An 18,670-nucleotide genomic window follows, 5' to 3' on the forward strand; every position below is an offset into this window, starting at 1 on the left:
ACTGGTAAAAATACTTATCAGTGGGAGCAAAGCTGTGAAATAGTTATTCACTACTTACTGTTTTGAGCACATTTCAAAGTTCAGTGGAATGAATTCTAAATGCCTCTACCTACTAGAGCTAAGAAGCAGACCATTTATATTATCCCAAAAGAGTCGTTTTAACATCTAAAACAAATGATTCATTCATTTGACAGACATGCTCCGAGTGACAACTACATGCTAGGCACTTTTCTAAGTGCTAGGGATACAGTAGCAAATAATCTGCATGGGCTTTCTGTTCTTAGTGGAGAGAAACAGACCAAGCAAATAAGTAAATGACCAAGTATTTCAGAAGTATTATAAGAGTTATCATTAAGTACTTAAACCATGAAAACCAATTTCAAGAAAAAGAGAGCAGAAAAAGGAGATAAGATTTGTAACTCAATTGTACTCACTGTATGTGGCCTGTTTATTTATGACAAAGTAGATTTTCTAATGTAACAAGGTTCTTTCATAAACAATGTTCTGTTTATAAATATTCCACTTTATAAGATATAGGCTAAAACTTCAAATATTTTAAATTATTAATATAATTCCATTCCTAGACTATCTTATTGTTTATATTTATAACTTAATAAGTTTTATTGTGATAGTTGATTTACAATGTTGTATATAATTATTTGATGACAAGATATCATCAAGAACATAATCTATAATTAACACCAGCCCTCTTTAGCTAAACACAATGCACTTTTTGATACTGCTTTGTGAAGGTTTTGAGGAAGGTACCATGTTTCATTTTATTTTTTTAAAGTGAAGCCCTACTAAGCTGTGAAGCAATCAAACTGAACCAAGGATTCCAGGTGGCAATGATTTTTAATTCTAAAAAACATAATTAGGTTCAGTGGACACCTCATCCTAAGGTAAATCAAACAGAAATAGCCTAAATCAAATAGAAATTTTAGTCATTAGCTAATAAGCATGCCAATCAAGATGTAATAAATGCTGGGAGTTCCCGTCATGGCGCAGTGGTTAACGAATCCGACTAGGAACCATGAGGTTGCGGGTTCGGTCCCTGCCCTTGCTCAGTGGGTTAACGATCCGGCGTTGCCGTGAGCTGTGGTGTAGGTTGCAGACGCGGCTCGGATCCCGCGTTGCTGTGGCTCTGGCGTAGGCCGGTGGCTACAGCTCCGATTCGACCCCTAGCCTGGGAACCTCCATATGCCGCAGGAGCGGCCCAAAGAAATAGCAAAACGACCAAAAAAAAAAACAAAAAAAAACAAAAAAAAAAGATGTAATAAATGTTGACTTTGTTTTCCTACATAACTTGAAAAAGAATAATAAAAACACTAAAACTCTTTGGGAAGAGTTCATTTCCTATTAAAAAAGGGGATTAGTTTCACAAACTAAAATATATACATACTATTTCATTTTCTTATGTTCTGGTTATCTAGTACTTCAATTTGGATAAGAATGCCTATAAAATGAAAACTGGAGGAGTTCCCCTTGTAGTGCAGTGGGTTAAGGACCCGATGTTGTCTCTATGAAGATGCTGGTTGATCCCAGGCCTTGCTCAGTGGGTTAAGGATCCAGTGTTGCTGTAAACTGCGGCACAGGTCACAGCTACCACTCGGATTCAACCCCTGGCCCAGTAACTTCCATGTGCTGTAGATGTGGCCATAAAAATAAAAATAAAATAAAATGTAAATTGGAGATTTTCACAGACTAAAGCTTACCTTCAGGCTGGTATGAGAACGTGGTTGACTTAATTCCTGAAATTTCCATTGTTCTGATCCAGGGGTCTCACCACCTTTCTGAGTGTCAGGTGTAAGCAATCCCTCTCCAGCAGGTAATGGGAAAATCCCTAATGATATAGGGCGTTCTTTTCTATTTGGAAAGAGGAGAAAAAAATTAAGCATTACTCTGTTTTTAATTTTTATTCATCATGACCGTAAGTCATAAGCCCAGGCTGTCATAGCTTTAGAAGCATCACTCTTAATTAAATAATATCGTCTACCTTTCTGAACAAGCAGACTTACCAAAGAGAAAGGACAAAGTCTCAGAGGTTAAATTAGCCCTAAGATATCAATGAAGAAAAGTAGTTTAAAAAAAAAAAAAAGTTAAGGAAATCTTATAAGTTACTGATGAGATCCTCAGCCAGGTAGCAAGAAGAACTACCACATTTTCACTCTGCTTATTAAGTAAGCCCTAAGAAACTTCAACTCCTTTAGAAGTGATCTCAACTCTGCTTCCCAAGTCCTCACACTAATCCATAGATATTTACCCAAGCCTGCTCAGGCTACCTCTTCAGGCTAGAGGCCTCTTTCTGCCTAGAGGAAAATCAATATATGGTCTAAATCAGGGCTACTGATAGAGCTCCCTGGTGGCTCAGCAGGTTAAAGATCCAGCATTGCCACTGTTGTGGTTTGGGTCACTGCTGTGGTACCGGTTTAATCCCTGGCCTAAGAACTTCTGCACGCTGTGGGCATGGCCATAAATAAGTAAATAAAATCAGAGTTTCTCATTAATAGTAAAAACAGCATGTGGATTAAAAAAATAAGAATACTGCCTGCCATTCAGAAACATACAAATTTTGCCAGCCATCAAGCCATCAGCCAATGCAGCTGCCCTGACCATGTGCCCTGAGGGGAATTCAGGATGGAAAAAAAACAGTATACTGACCCTAGGTGGTTAAGCTGCATTATCAAAGGAATAATTTCAATGAGCCCAGACTCCTACATCTTCCCATACCTAGAAAAGCACTAAAATCATTAACTTGAGATGTCAGTTTTTTGTGACTAGCAGAAATCTTTTGATGTCCCACTATATGTTTTTTGGTTTGTTTTTTTTCCCCTCTCAGTCAAAATCCCTACATATCCTGGCTCTTCCCTTATCTCTTTGGGACACTTCCTCAGAGCTGACAGTCTCCCCCTCAGGACTATAGTCTTTGGTAATGTCCCTGAATAAAACATAATTCTCAACTTTCAGGTTGTACTTTTTTTTTTCAGTCGACGAACTCAAGATTTCATCCCCTAAAGTAGGAAAACTGTTATTTTTCTACAGGACCAATGTATGAGTTTCTTTCCATCACAGTATATATGAAAAAACAATTGTCATTTTTTCCAAACAAGGAGATTACAAAATTCTATGAAAGACTGTGGGGTTTCCAATGCTTTGTAGGATATTTCAATGAACAAGAGTTTCAATTTTAATAACAGAATTTTAAAAACAAAAAACACATCCTTTGCTGATAGAAAGGACTCTGAAAAGGCTAAAAACAACCCTACTAACGGGTCATCCTGGTCATTAACTGAAGCAGAAACTGGCAAGAAATGAGACACTAAAGGTTTGTGGCCTCCAGGAATCGTACTGGTTAATGCGCTTCTGGTAAAAATGTAATTTAGAATAGGAACTACAAGGTTGCAAATAAAAGTGGGAAAATACTCACTTTTGCTAAATAGGTCTTTATTCTGTGAACTCATTTTTATACCAAGAAGCTTAAGCCACTTCTGAAATAATGCCCTCACATAACATAAAGGGTACACTGCTTTCATGCCTAATGACAATCAGAAAGGATTAGTACGACTGTCAAACACCTTCTTAAAGATTAGGTGAAGCAAAAAGGTTGAGAGATTGCATTTTATTAAAGTTGTATGGACAAAGAAATAGAACAGGACTTTACCAGAGTGAATTACTCATCATTTCTTTACACTTGGATACTTTTCCTACTTGATTTGCAAGGAAAATTCAAGTGCAAGTAGGCAGCACAATAAAAGGGTAGATTTTAAAATCAAATCTAAGTTTGTCTCCATGACCTGCCAGAACAACCAAGTAACAAAGTAGTTGGCTATTCTGTTTATACCAGTTACTCCAAAATGGTGTTAGGCAAAAAAAAGTTTTCATAAGTCCACAGCAAATAAAAGAGGTATTATTTATTATATCCTTACTGGATAATATAGACATATAATACATGTTTCCACATATTGCAGAACCTGTTCTTTCTTGAGAATGACTCACCCTTCTTTCTACAATTTTTCTGCTTCTTTAAATTTAAGTTGCCCTGTATTTCAAATGACTGACAATGATTGGTAATTGGATTTTTTTTTTTTTAGTGTCTACACATGACAAAATGAAAACTTATTGACCTGATGTTTATCCCTTGATTTTGGGAGAACATATTTTGGGAAACGAAAATCTAAGGGGTCTAAGAGCTACTACATTATTTACCTATTTTTTTAAAAATATCTTAATGACTTAAGCAAAATTGACCAGGAATTTAATCAGATGGAATTTAATGCAATGCTCTCTTAACTCAAAATGCAAAGAAAGATAATACATACTTCATCTGAATCCATCACACTGCCAAAAGGAATCAAAATACAGGCCAATTATGAGAATTATCTTCCTTTATGAATGATAATACAATCATTTTCACACAGGCAATACCAAAAAAATAAAAAACACTGGGAGGAGTCAGCTATGGATTCAAGTTTTACATTCCTACTCCTGTTTAATATATTTAATCTACAATCCAAAATATAAGTAGAATTCAAACCTTTACATTGCTTTTATTTATCCATCAGAAACTGCTCTACAGGGAGGGGATTTCCGCCAGCCTACACCAGAGCCACAGCAACTCGGGATATGAGCCCCATCTACGATCTACACCACAGCTCATGGCAACGCTGGATCCTTAACCCAATGAGTGAGGCCAGGGATCGAACCCGCAACCTCATGGTTCCTAGTCAGATTCGTTAACCACTGACCACAAGGGGAACTCCCATATATTTTTTTAATTGTCATATATCCTTGTTTTTTTTTGGTCTTTTTAGGGCTGCATTCCAGGCACATGGAACTTCTCAGGCAAGGGACTGAACAGAAGCTGCAGCTGTCAGCCTACACCACAGCCACAGCAACGTGAGATCTGAGCTGCATCTGCAACCTATACCACAGCTCATGGCAACACCAGATCCTTAACCCACTAGGTGGAGCCAGGGATTGAACCCACATCCTCATGGATACTAATAGGGTTCATCACTGCTGAGCCACAACAGGAACTCCCACATATCCATTTTTAAATCAGTTATTTAAATGTTACTTTACGTGCATAAATAATTTTGCAAATGTGCTTTGAAACAGCTTTTTGGCTATATTCCCATTTAAAACAAATACAATCTACTATACACACATAAGGGCAGTAAAAAGATTTACATTGCTCAACACCCACCACGTGGCAAGTACTAAGAAGGATGATTTATTTACATTATCTCATTTAAATCCTAAGGAAATAGAAATTATTTTCCCTATTTTCAGACTAGGAAAGTGATGCCCAGAGACTTTAGAACTAGTAATCAGAAGAAATGGGATTCCAAGCCAGGCCTGTTTGACTCCAAGACCCATGTGCTTTCCTTTAACTACCTACAACTTAATCTCTCTCACTCTCTTTTTTAGGGCTGCCCCCATGGCATATGGAACTTCCCAGGCTAGGGGTCCAATTGGAGCTGTAGCTGCCGGCCTACACCACAGCCACACCACCACCAGATCCAAGCCGCATCTACAACCTATACCACAGCTTGTGGCAGGGCCACTGAGCAGGGCCAGGTATCACACCTGTGTCCTCATGGACACTAGGCAGGTTCGTTACCACTGAGCCACAACAGGACGCCTCATAATTTAATCATAATATTGAGGACTTTGATATCAGTCTTCAATCAGATCAACAGCAACTTTTACGTCAAGGAACTTAAACTTAATCATAAATCATTTTATTAATAAAACAGCTAAAATAGTTGTTAAAATGGAGTAAATATAAGTGACTATGAAAATATTTGTTTAATTTACAATATATCTTGTAATTGGTTAAATACAAAATAATCATCTCACTTGATTTTTAAAACAGCCCAACCGGGTAAGAACCTCAGAAGAGGAAACTCAGGCACAGACATTAAGCAACCTGCCAGAGGTCCCACAGCTCACATGGGGCAGAGCATTTGTACCAGTCAGTCCAACTCCAAACCTCTTATCCACTGCATGGCACAGCACAGCACCAGCTTCTTAAACGGAACTGAAACCCAAGACAGCCCTTTAAAATTAATCTCATTTTAATGGTCTGTATGTTCCTGAGTTAAGGTATTTTTTAATTTCCTAAAAGCCTATGTATACATACATACAAATCTTTTAGGTACTAAAATATACACAAGTAATAAGATTGCGCCTGATTGCTATAAAATCAGGAAAGAAAATAAATGACCAAGTACCTTATAGTTTTAAGACCATAGATGAAATTTAATTTCTGGGTCTTAGCCTAATGTTGAACGTGAATGGACCTCTGAATAAAAAAGAACACATTGAGGGAATTTACTACTTTATTTCATCTTAATTTATCTAAATCCATAATTAGGAGCTGAGTATCTTAAATGAGCATTTAAATAATAAAAGTTATAAACTATGAACTCTCATTTAAAACCATGCACGAAGCCGAAATATCAACACATCAGGTAGTTTTAGTTTGATGAGTAAGTAAACAAAAGAAACCAAAACATTAAACCTCTAAAATACAGAAGTGTACAAGTAGAGTGAACAGCAAAAAAGCTACAGAGATTAATGACCACCCCCACAGGCAGGCATGGATATTTGTCACCCAAGTCTACAAAGAAAGGGCAACATCTGACAAAACAATAGTGAATAGGCTTTGTAAAGCTTTCCCAACTTTGATGTGTAAATAATAGCGAAAAAAATGCATTCCTTGCCCTAAAAGGCTTAAATCCTTTCACTTTAAAATATATTTTGTTTTAGGAGGAAAATATTTTAACTGTCAGGTCCCATGAACTGCTATCAAAAATTGCAAAAAGATGTCTGAATCTCCATCAAAGGATAAATGAAGCAAAATAAGCACCTATGGCTTCTGGCTAATCAACGACAAGTCCCTGCATAGAAGATATTTGCTTCTCCATGCTCAGATGCTAAACGAAAGGTTGTGTAAACTTGGACCCAATGCTGCTCTACTCCTGCTCTCCCTTTACTCTTTGAACACTCTGCTTAAAACAAGACCACAATGACCTTGTATTTGCGTATAAAGTACAATCTGAAAATCCTTTTCTTAAGTCGGTGATTTCCAAACACAAAGCCATTATCCCTGAGTGAGAGCCTATAAATTGCTGTATATAAAAATCAAAATCCTAGCTTCAGGCCATTTTCCATTGTTTCAATCTGCAACAGAAATGGTTACAAAGCAGACCCGTGAAGCTAAAAATTCAAGAAAAACCAACTGAACGGGGACTTCTAAGAGAGACTGGAATACCTGAGTATCCTTGGTAGGTTCTGCGTCAGAGCTGGCACTCCGGTAGAAATAGAAAAGTGCACAAGCAGCAAAACAGAGAGAGATACTAAGATAGCAGAATTAATAACCACCGCCCCGCCAACAAAGCCAAACACAAACAGCAGCATGCATCCAGGACTCATGGCGCTGTGCTGGCATGGTGAAACACCCGAACCAGGAGGCCTACTCGGGGGCCAAAGGGGTATCTTTGTAGTGAGGATCTGTCATTCAGCTGCTGCCACAAAAACAATGCCATCGGCAGCAGCTTTCCACTCCATCCTGCAGCAGCTCCCAAGCGATGACGTCATCCCACTCTCCCCACCTCATAACCATAGAGCTGCTGCTCCTCGCATTTATGCAGCAATCCAGAGAGACAGCCAGCCTATTAACTATTTTCCTCTCCACTAAGAGTCCTGGCTTAGCCTATTGGCTGCAATGCTTGGAGATTTACATAATTTATTCACACTCCTACATCAAACAGAAGTCTAGCTAACCCTTTAAAACATGCCTCTCCAAAGCAAAAAAGACTGTAAAACAATTATACAGGAGAAATAAAAAATTTTCAGCATTCTCACAAATCAGAAAACTTTAAACCTGGTGCAAGCTCCATTAAGTATTAGAAAATAACCAAAATACCTCAAAATGTTGCTTATGTGGCATGGCTCACAATTTACCTTTCATTAGTGAAAGCTGTTCTGTTTTTCTATGCTATTCTCTCCTACAGCATTCCAACTACAGTAGAAAGCTTTTTGCATCAGCCTAACTATTGTTCCAGGATTAAAGAACAGGGAAAAACAGAAACAGATTATTCATATTGCTTTTTCCTCCCAAGGCAAAAATGTGTAAAATGCTTACCTAATTCTACTATGAGCTGTGGATTCTAGTTGATCACTTCCTGAGAGCTGATGAAGTTTTGTTCTTTCTAAGTGTTCCATATAGTTATGGATCATCTATTTTGAAGAAAAGAATACACAAAATTTTAAGGCTAATATTTGAAATAAAAACATACTGTTTTAACAATGGAAACATTTTAATATAAATTTCTTATTTAATTACCCATAGTTTCATGGAAAGGATATTAAGGATGAAATTTTCTTTTAATGGCAAAAGAATATTCAAATACTTACATCTAACGATGCTAACATCTGTAAAAGTAGCCAACATCTTGTTTAGCATAGCAAAAACTTTATTTTTTACCATATGTAATGCTATTCAATAATGCTTGCAAGTAACACAAATTAAGATATAGACACTGGGAAGGAGCTGACCAGAGGTTACCAGGTTAAAAAAAAGAGAGGGCATCTGAGATATCCATCACTAAAAACGCAAAACAACAAAGAAATTAACATGAAACTTGAGAAGAAACCATAACCCTTATTTTTTCCTTTTTTTTTTTTTTTTTGTCTTTTCAGGGCCACACCCTTGGCATATGGAGGTTTCCAGGCTAGTGGTCAAATTGGAGCCAAGGCTACTGTACTGGCCTGCACCACAGCTACAGCAACATCAGATCTGAGCAGCTTCTGTGACCTACACCACGCTCAGGGCAACACCAGATCCTTAACCCAGAGCAAGGCCAGGGATCAAACCCTCAACCTCATGGTTCCTAGCTGGATTCGTTTCTGCTGTGCCATGATGGGAACTCCCTATTTTTTCCATTTCACAAAGGGGTCACAAAGTAAAGATTATTTTCAATTTATTACCAAGATGTTTATTTCTTTTGTCTACAGATTTAGTTCAAAGAATGCTAAAATATTCTCTCCTTTGATTACTAGAATCATCACTTAATATAATCATGGGTAATAACAGCATCAAATTAAAACAAATGAAAAATCAGAGTATTCTAAGTCTTAGACAAGGAACCATAAGACAGACAAGCAGAGAGTTCCCACTGTCGTGCAGCCTGGCCAAGTTGGTTAAAAGATCCATCACTGCTGCAGCTGTGGCTTGAATTCAATCCCTGGCCTAGGGACTTCCACATGCAGTCAGTACAGCCATTTAAAAAAAAAAAGGAGTTCCCATCATGTAGGTGCGGACGAGGCTCGGATCTGGCATTGCTTGGCTGTTGGTGCAGGCCAGTGACTATAGCTCTGATTCGACCCCTGGCCTGGGAACCTCCATATGCCTTAGGTGAGGTCCTAAAAAGACAAGACAAACAAACAAAAAAACAGACAAACTGAATATGGATATGAAAATTTCAAGAGTATCAAGTATATAACCTCTCAAGAAATGCTATAGTCCTATTTGATACTTGATCTACAGTTTCACTTTTAAGATACCTAAATCCTTATTTCCCACTGTGGCTCAGCGGAAACAAACCTGACTAGTATACAGGAGGATGCAAGTTCTATCCCTAGCCCTGCTCAGTGGGTTAAGGATCCAGTGTTGCTACAAGCTGTAATGTAGGTTGCAGATGCAGCTTGGATCTGGCATTGCTGTGGCTGTGGCTGGCAGGTGTAGCTCCAACTCAACCCCTAGCCTGGGAACTTCCATATGGCCCTAAAAAGAAAAAAAAAAAGAAAAAGAAAAAAGAAACCTAAATCCTGGAGTTCTCTCGTGGTGCTGACGGTTAAGGATATCACCTAACCTTCACTGTCATTGCAGTGGTTTAAGTTCAGTCCCTGCCCCAGAAACTTCCACATGCTGCAGGTGAGGCAAAAATAAAAAATAAAAAGAAAGAGGAGTTCTAGCTTCAGTGCAGTGGGTTAAGAACCTGACTGCAGTGGCCCAGGTCACTGGGGAGGTACAGGTTCGACCCCCAGCCGGTACAGTGGGTTAAAGAATTGGGTATTGTCACAGGTGCAATGTAGGTCATAGCTGCAGCTCGGACATGACTCCTGGTCTAGGAACTTCCAGATGCTGCAGGTATAATCAAAAAAGAGGAAAAAAAAAAACTAGCCCAGACAAGAAATGTACCAAGCAAAGAAAAATGAATATATAGAATCACATGGATATGGTATGTGAAAGCATTTTTAAAACTTTTAAACTTATAACTTTCAATTTTAAATTCAGAGCTTTTCTCTTTACCATTTAAAGAACAGTTTTGCAGAAATATCGTTTTTGTCTCTGTGTCAATAAGTCAGAAATAATGAGCTGTTTTGTTTCCTCCTTGTATCAAGAAAAACTTTAAGGGAAAAATTTATTTTATTTGTTTATTTATTTTTGCTTTTTAGGGCTGCACCTGAGGCATATGGAGGTTCCCAGGCTAGGATCTAATCAAAGCTACAGCTGCCAGCCTAAACCACAGCCACAGCCATGCAGGATCCAAGCCACATCTGCAACCTACACCACAGGTCACGGCAACGCCAGATCCTTAACTCACTGAGTGAGGCCAAGGATCAAACCCACAACCTCATGGTTCCTAGTCGTATTCATTTACGCTGCTCCACGAAAGAACTCCAAGGGAAAAAATTTTAATGAAACTGGTATAACAAAGTGATGGTTTGGCCAAATAGATATCAATACAAATTTTCCAAAAGTTTTAGAAAATCTAAGTTGAATTCTTTTTTTCTTTTTTTTTTTTTTTTTTTGTAGGGCCACACACTTAGCATATGGAAGTTCCCAGGCTAGGGGTCGATAAGTTGAATTTTTATATATTGAATCGTATCAATACGATCAGTTCAAATGGAAAAATCGAAGTTTCTTTAAGCACTCAAATGAATAGACATCTCCCTTAGAGTGCTTTTATAATAGTCTACTTATTCCATCTAGAAAAATTAAAAGAATTATTAAATAAAATGCAAAGATACAGAATCGGTTTTACCCCAAATAGATCATTCTATAGACTAGTTCTCATGTTAAATTATTAATTTTTTTCAAATTTAGAAAACGCTGAATTCCAAAACTTCTTCAAACAACTGAGACCAGGTAATTGCAAATACAGTATTCTGACAAAATGGTCTACATAATGAAACTGGTTTCAACCCAACTAACCCAGTGCTTAATAGGAGAGAACAACAAGAACAAAATGGCAGTTAATATTTATTGAGCACCAACTACAAATCAGCCATTGCATGTACAGCCATTGTTTTAATTAATCCTCCAACAATACAATTTTCTGTATAAATTCCAGTTTAAGGTGGTTAAAGTAACTTGTCCAATTTGGTCAGCTAGTTAATGATTAACCGATTCTAGCTGTTTTTAGCTATTTGGCTCTGGGGCCAGAACCCAGATCCATCTGGCTCAGCAATCAGAGCAGCTAAGCATTATAGGACTTATGGTGTATCTGCCCTTTCAGTCAATTCTGGAGGCGGGCAATAAGCTCATTGTCCTTTCTTCTTCACCCTCACACCCACAAGAAACCCCACACCCTAAAGCATTTCCTGATATGTGAAATATAAAATCTGCACTATACATATGTGCACAAAAAAGAAAAAAATAAATTGTATATAAAAATTTAAATTTTAATTACAGGGCTTTACAGAGTAGCTCTGGCCTTTTTTTTTTTTTTTTTTTCCCTAAAAAACTGAGTGAGAGGGAAACATTAGTGCTACCAGACAGAAAAGAGAGTAAATCAGGGCACACTTTAGAAAATCTTCTGTTGGGTCCACCAGCCCCATCCCTCCTGATTTCAGAATTGCAATCCTCAATTTTCTCAGGTATGCACATTAATTCACACATATTCAAGAGCCAATTTAGCAATAAACAGCTGGGAGTCATGAAGAAGGATCCCAAGCCACTGGAACATCCCAAATCCCCTTCCAATCTAGAGAAATCTTCACAGCAAAGGTTGATGTCAGCTTTGGCTAAAATTGAAGAGCAAGGTGATAGTTACTAGAAAACAAGGTAAAAACAGATGTTTTGGAGACAAGTGCATGAATCCCTTTAATTCTATTGGCCTTGAATCTTTCCATGTGCAGCTCAAGAATCCTATAAGCATATCCAAAATGCCACTATTCTAAAAATGGTTGAGAAAGTTCCCGTTGTGGCTCAGTGGTAATGAGCCTGACTAGAGCTAGTATCCATTTATGACTCAGGTTCAATCCCTGGCCTTGCTCAGTGTGTTAGGGATCCAGTATTGACGTGACCTGTGGTGTGTGTAGTCAGAGATGGCGCTCGGACGCTGCATTGCTGGGGCTATGGCTGGCAGCTATGGCTTTAATTTGACCCCTAGCCTGGGAACTTCCATATGCCACAGGTGCAGCTTTAAAAAAGCAAAAACATTCTTTTAATTTAAAAAAAATAAAAATAGTTGAGGTGCCATAAAGCAAAGAAGCACAGAAAATTTTCTAATGCATTTAACACCCATGTATTCCATAACCTAAAAGCATTATTAAAAATTCAGACAAGAGAATCAGATAGACCGTAGGTTCAAATCCATATACTAGTATGGCATTTGGGACAAATCACTTCATCTTCTCTTTCTAAGCTTAAATCTAAAAAATGAGGACGGAGGATAGTTTTGTCAAAGAATGAGATGAGAATGTATCAAAACACTCCTTGCAGTAAGACCAGGGTTCAAGTTTTTGGTAATTAAAATAAGAGTAAGTACAAGTGTGGCCCAAGTGCCTTACAGCTTGATGTTTATATTTCCTCCACTGCCCTCCTTAAGATACGCCCTCTTTTAAGCAAATTCAGCAATGTGTATAAAATTTTAATTTGATTAGAGAACAGTTATTCACATATAAAAAAGAGCCAGAGATTTCCCTTAAGCAGCCAACAATGCTATTTGATAAAAGCGCTATTTAAACAATTTTTGTATGCCTATAAAAAGGGTTACTTTAGTTAGAAGTAAACAGTGGCGAGATTAAGGTTAAATCCTTCAGCCTCCCTTTCCCTGAAGGTTTTTAGAATTTACCTTTAAAGGACACCTAGTTCTTCAGCATTGGATAGCTATTTATAATTGCTAATTGAATTGTATTTCTAGTACAGATGTATAAACACAAAAAAATGTGGGCTAGAGTAGAACAGACCCACATTTCAAAGCAGCCCTATCTGTGTTATATAAGCCTTCCTTGAGGCAGAGCAAAATAGAGGGAGTCTAGCAGGGCAGAGGATAGAAGCTGCTTATAAGTGAGAGAAGGGATCCTATGAAAATGCTGCATGGGAGATCTGCCTTGGTTAATAGACAGGCACAACTCCCTGCCTGAAATCATTTTTCTTCCTGGATTGTCCTTCTCTGAAGGAACAGAAGTAGAAAAAGTATTTTACCTTTTCATTTGAAATTAAGATATCAGGTTGTTTTTTTCTGTTGGAACACATCTTCACTTTGATAATACATATGAGAAAATATGACATTTCACTTTACAATGAATTTTCAAGACTGCATCTATTTTACACATATTTAAATTTAAAAATCCTCAATTATTACAAAAGTTAAAATTAAAACATCAATAAAAAAAAAACCAAGTGATTATCAGACACAACCTAGAATAGATTTACAAGGAGATCCCGCTGAATAGCATTGAGAACTATGTCTAGATACTCATGTTGCAACAGAAGAAATGGTGGGGGAAAAACTGTAATTGTAATGTATACATGTAAGGATAACCTGACCCCCTTGCTGTACAGTGGGAAAATAAAATTAAAAAAAAAAACAAAAAACAAAAAAAACCAAGTGATTATTCACTACTCATCACTATCAGTTATGTATGGCATATAAACCTATTCCCCAAAAATATCTATAAGTATCAGCATTGATAAGCACAGTACAGGGCTTATCAAGGCACTGAAATGATGGGGGTGGGGGGGGGGGAGACCAACAATAGGCCTTTAACAATCAATTGGGTTTTTTTTAACAGCCTTAATATCTACCAAATATCTATTAAATATCTGTCATTAAAATGTGGTTATTTTTTACCAACTGAGAAGGCTGCTTGCTGTGTAAGCTGTTCCTGTTTTCCCAGAGCTCTATGGTTCCAGCCCTCCATGGCTAATCTTTTTCCTCTACCAATGAGTATCAATTCTGTAACACTTTGTGCTTTGTTTGCGGCTGTGCAAGCTATGACACTAATAATAAATCTCACAGGTCAGAAAGAAACTCCAGCACCTTCCGAAGAAAGCGTTAAGCACATTACTCTCCAAAGCAAATGAAACTGAGTGCAGTGGAGTTTTATATTCCTTTAAAGCAACAATATAGGTCCCTACCAGAGGCAGAATAAGAGATCACCCAAACTAGTGAAAGGAAATGGAAGCTGAAGACTGGAACCATCTCCATCATAGGAAAGACTGGACCAGAAAGGAAAAAGAGCAATTTTTTTTTCACGTAAAAACAGTGAGTAGTGCCTGAGTCTATGAACATTCTATTCATCCAGGTATGTTAACCCTAGAATGACCAAAATATTTTTTTTAAAAATTCACATTAAGGAGATAAGGAGAAACAAAGGCAACATATAAAAAGGCTGAGACAGAATCATAAAAAAGGTTCAAATACATTTTCTTTTTTTTTTTTTTTGGTCTTTTTCTAGGGCCGCACTCAAGGCATATAGAGGTTCCCAGGCTAGGGGTCTAATCAGAGCTGTAGCCGCTGGCCTATACCAGAGCCACAGCAACTCGGGAATCCGAGCCGTGTCTACGACCTACACCACAGCTCATGGCAATGCCGGATCCTTAACCCAATGAGCGAGGCCAGGGATGGAACCCGCAACCTCATGGTTCCTAGTCGGATTCATTAACCACTGAGCCACAACAGGAACTCCCTCAAGTACATTTTCTAACTTTCTCTGGAGAGATTATGTGCTAGAGTTGTTAATTTAAAATACTAAAATTTCTTGCAGAAAATCTATTTTAGAGTCATTTAAAGACATTATAATTTGTGTTTATTATTTGTTATGAGCTTAATGCAAGTAGGTCCTTTATACTGTACTATAAATGCAGAGAGACCCTGGCCAACAATTTTGCAATCCATCATTTCCCAACTGGTAACAAAATAAATCAATTCTATCATATTAATATAATACACAGCTTTTTATTAAGCACTTGTAAATTTTTCTTAACCAGCCAAAGAAGCAACTAATGGAACTGCCTTAATAATTATATTACTCTGTGGTACACTAATTCACCACAAGAAATGTTATTCCAGATAAAGGACATTAAGAGTCAGCATTTGGCAACTAAGTAAATGCTACATGAAATTTAACGTCTTCTTGAAATAATCCCCAAGGATTACACTAATTTTCAAAGAAAAACTAAGGCATTATTTTCGACGGTTAATTTATCTCAACATTAGCATGGTAAGAACAACCTAGGAACCCACCTCAGTGTGTCTTTGATGTAATGCATTATATTCCTTCTTCAGTTCTGCTTCTCTTTCTTCAAGTCTGCTAACTGAAATTAAGATACATACATTTAATCAAAACAAAACATAGCTCCATATGAAATTCTTCACAAAGCCAGTTACCTCGTTTAATGTCTTAAATAAAACTTTTGGAGAGGGGATAAACTAATTTTTTTTAAAAGAAACCAAACATCCTGTAAGTTCCCTTGTGGTGCAGTGAAGGGATCCAGCATAACCACAGTTGAGGCACAGGGTGCAACTATAATAAGGGTTCAATCCCTGGGCTCAGGCTCAGCCAAAAAACCATCCAATTGTTTCTCCTAATATGCATATGTATATCAGGTTATCCCCTCCAAGCAGGTTTTTAACATGATACAGAATTAGCTCTTTGAAAAACACTTTACAAGAAGTTCCTGATGTGGCTCAGCAGGTAAAATCCCACCAGTATACATGAGGACGCAGGTTCAATCCCTGGCCTCCCTGGGTTAAGGATGTGACAATGCCATGAACTATGGTGTAGGTCGCAGATGCAGCCTGGATCTGACATTGCTGTGGCTGCAGCACAGGATGGCAGCCACAGCTCCAATTTTACCCCTAGCCTTACTAGAACTTATACACGCTGCAGGTGCAGCCCCCCAAAAAAACCCTTTACAAATCTCCTCACAGAAGCTTGAACTTGGGACTAAGGCCCAAATCACTGATTTTTAACATTATTCCAGTTATTTTTCACTTCTGAGCAGTAATGTGAACATGTCACTATTGAAAACACTTTTTCTGCTTTAGGTCTTAATTTCAGGGACTCATCTCCTTTTATTTAGCTCCCTCTGCTGATGAAGTTTGTGAGTGGCACCACTTTGGGAGAGTGCTCAATAGAACACAGCTTATAGTTTTAGATCTTTGGATGCAGAATGTCAGGACAGATTTCCACAGGGAAGAATGGTATCAGAGAGGAACGATTCTGAGAGAAGATGGAATCCCAGCAGGACCATGAAGAAATTAGAGTAGACAAGATATTATGGTGATGAGCGTGTTGCAGGCACTGTTACCACGGGTACAGGAACACACACAAAACTGTGGAGGTGGTGGAGCAGAGAGGCAACCAGTCATCCTGGAGGAGGAGCCCATATTGGCTAAGGAGAAGTGGGAGACAGTCAACTGGGGAAAAGAAAAGCTAGTGCTAAAGAAGCTTGTCAAGATAGTCATTTAAGTTAGTTTGAAAACACGAGAGTAATTGGAATTCTCTTGGTATAAGGGTCAGCTAGCTACAAATATACAAGGCAATGTGGAAGTGACAGCCTGTGTCTGTGTCAGCATAGTGCACACATGAGTGTTTTCATAGGCCTAATATTAACACAACAGACACCACACAATACAAAACTTGTGCTACCTGGTAAACTCATTTACCAGGTAAATGAGTAAAAGTATAGCTTAACTTGCCGCCTTTGTTTGAATATCCTGAAAATATGCCATTAATTAGGAAAACTCTGGCTGTGACTTTTGATTTGTTTCTAATCAAGCCCATGTGTTGGCTCACAGTGAATAAACACACCACCATAGTATCCAGGGCGCCACACTTTATCGTGCCAGGCAAGGCTTGAGTGCATGTGATGCTCATCTTATCTTGTGACTAAAAGCAATAAAAAGCAAATTTGTAAGGCAGCTGTTTTGTGGTAACATAATAGATATTGAAACCATAATAATTTTTAGTGCAGCTTCTGTGACTTATTTAAAAACAAGAAATCCTAGAGAATTTAGATATTCAGTAACAACTTCAAAATAAACATTTTCTATTACTTCTCATCAATTAAACTGATCCTGAAAAATAATCCTGGAGTTTCCTAGTGGCTCAGCGTGTTAGAGATAATTGTTGTCACTGCTGTGGCTCAGGTTCAGTCCCTAGCCTGGGAACTTAGAACATGCCAAGAGTGCAGCAAACAAAAAAAAAAAAAGAAAGAAAGAAAGAAAAAAAAAAGCATAACCCTAAAACTAAAACTAATAATAATAATAATCCTAAAACTACTGAGTGAACCTTAAGGTTTTGTTGTTTTGTCTTTTGTCTTTTTAGGGCCGAACCCATGGCATATGGAGGTTCCCAGGCTAGGTGTCTAATCAGAGCTGTAGCTGATGGCCTATGCCACAGCCACAGCAACACAGTATCTGAGCTGCATCTGCACCTACATCACAGCTCACGGCAACACTGGATCCTTAACCCACTGAGCGAGGCCAGGGATCAAACCCGAGTCCTCATGGATGCTAGTCAGGTTTGTTAACCACTGAGCCACAGTGGGAACTCCAACCTTAAGTATTTTCAATTGTTTGTCTGGGTGAACCATTTTGTTGGTATTGTGCAACCAAAACAAAAAATTGGAGGCTGAGGCTAAAATAAAATTGAAAACATCACCCATAACCCTCAATTTCAAATTTGTGCTCAACAGTACGACCTCATTATTCCTCCTGTCAACTAACTTTATATGAATTCACAAAATATATTTGCATCACCATCAGCACCACTACAACTAACGTTCTTACACAGGACTCCTATGTACTTTATATAAACATACTTGAGCCTGACAATATACTTATCAAGAAAGCTTATTACATTCATTTCAGAGATGAGGAAACTGAAGCAAATGGGTTAATTAAATAACTTTCTGAAATTCACACCACTAGTAAATAGCAAAACTAGGATTCCTAATGGAGGACCCAAGCCTAGGTCCAGACTGCTTTTAATTACCATGGTATTCTGCCTCTCAAGAAATACCCCTTTTAATCTGTTTTATTTATTGGAGTCTACTTCAAAATTTCACTTGGGGGAAAAAAATAGAGTATCCTTTTTTACTTGAAACAAAAAAAACCCTCTGTTCCAGAAAGAACTTAATTACAGATATTACAACTTAAAGGTATCATACTGCAAAGTAAAATATGTACCCAACTTTAATAATCATGATGAAATGCATTATTAAAACCAAAATGCGGAGTTCTCATCATGGCTCAGCAGAAATGAATCTGACTAGTATCCAGGAGAATATAGGTTCCATCACTGGCCTTGCTGAGTGGGTTAAGGATCTGAAGTAGCTGTGAGCTGTGGTGTAGGCAGACATGGCTTGGATCCCACGTTGCGTGGCCATCGTGTAGGCCAGCAGCTACAGCTCTGATTCAAC

At 38.0% G+C, this 18,670-nt stretch overlaps 1 protein-coding gene across 20 annotated transcripts in view; it reads right to left on the bottom strand.

The window, feature by feature from the left end:
• Positions 1–18,670, bottom strand: part of SPAG9 (sperm associated antigen 9) — a 144,961-nt gene that overhangs the window by 71,658 nt on the left and 54,633 nt on the right. For 15 of the 20 annotated variants that reach the window (XM_021067194.1, XM_021067204.1, XM_021067203.1 and 12 more), the window contains 3 exons: positions 15,489–15,559; positions 8,153–8,247; positions 1,716–1,866 (listed from right to left, as the gene is read on the bottom strand). In XM_021067194.1, coding sequence (XP_020922853.1) covers positions 1,716–1,866; positions 8,153–8,247; positions 15,489–15,559 — 317 coding nt within the window. Of the gene's footprint in view, positions 1–1,715; positions 1,867–7,279; positions 8,094–8,152; positions 8,248–15,488; positions 15,560–18,670 lie in introns of those variants that run through there. The other 5 variants (XM_021067208.1, XM_021067207.1, XM_021067210.1 and 2 more) reach the window with 4 other exon arrangements.

The sequence above is a fragment of the Sus scrofa genome, chromosome 12, assembly GCF_000003025.6.
Source record: "Sus scrofa isolate TJ Tabasco breed Duroc chromosome 12, Sscrofa11.1, whole genome shotgun sequence".
Classification (NCBI taxonomy): domain Eukaryota; kingdom Metazoa; phylum Chordata; class Mammalia; order Artiodactyla; family Suidae; genus Sus; species Sus scrofa.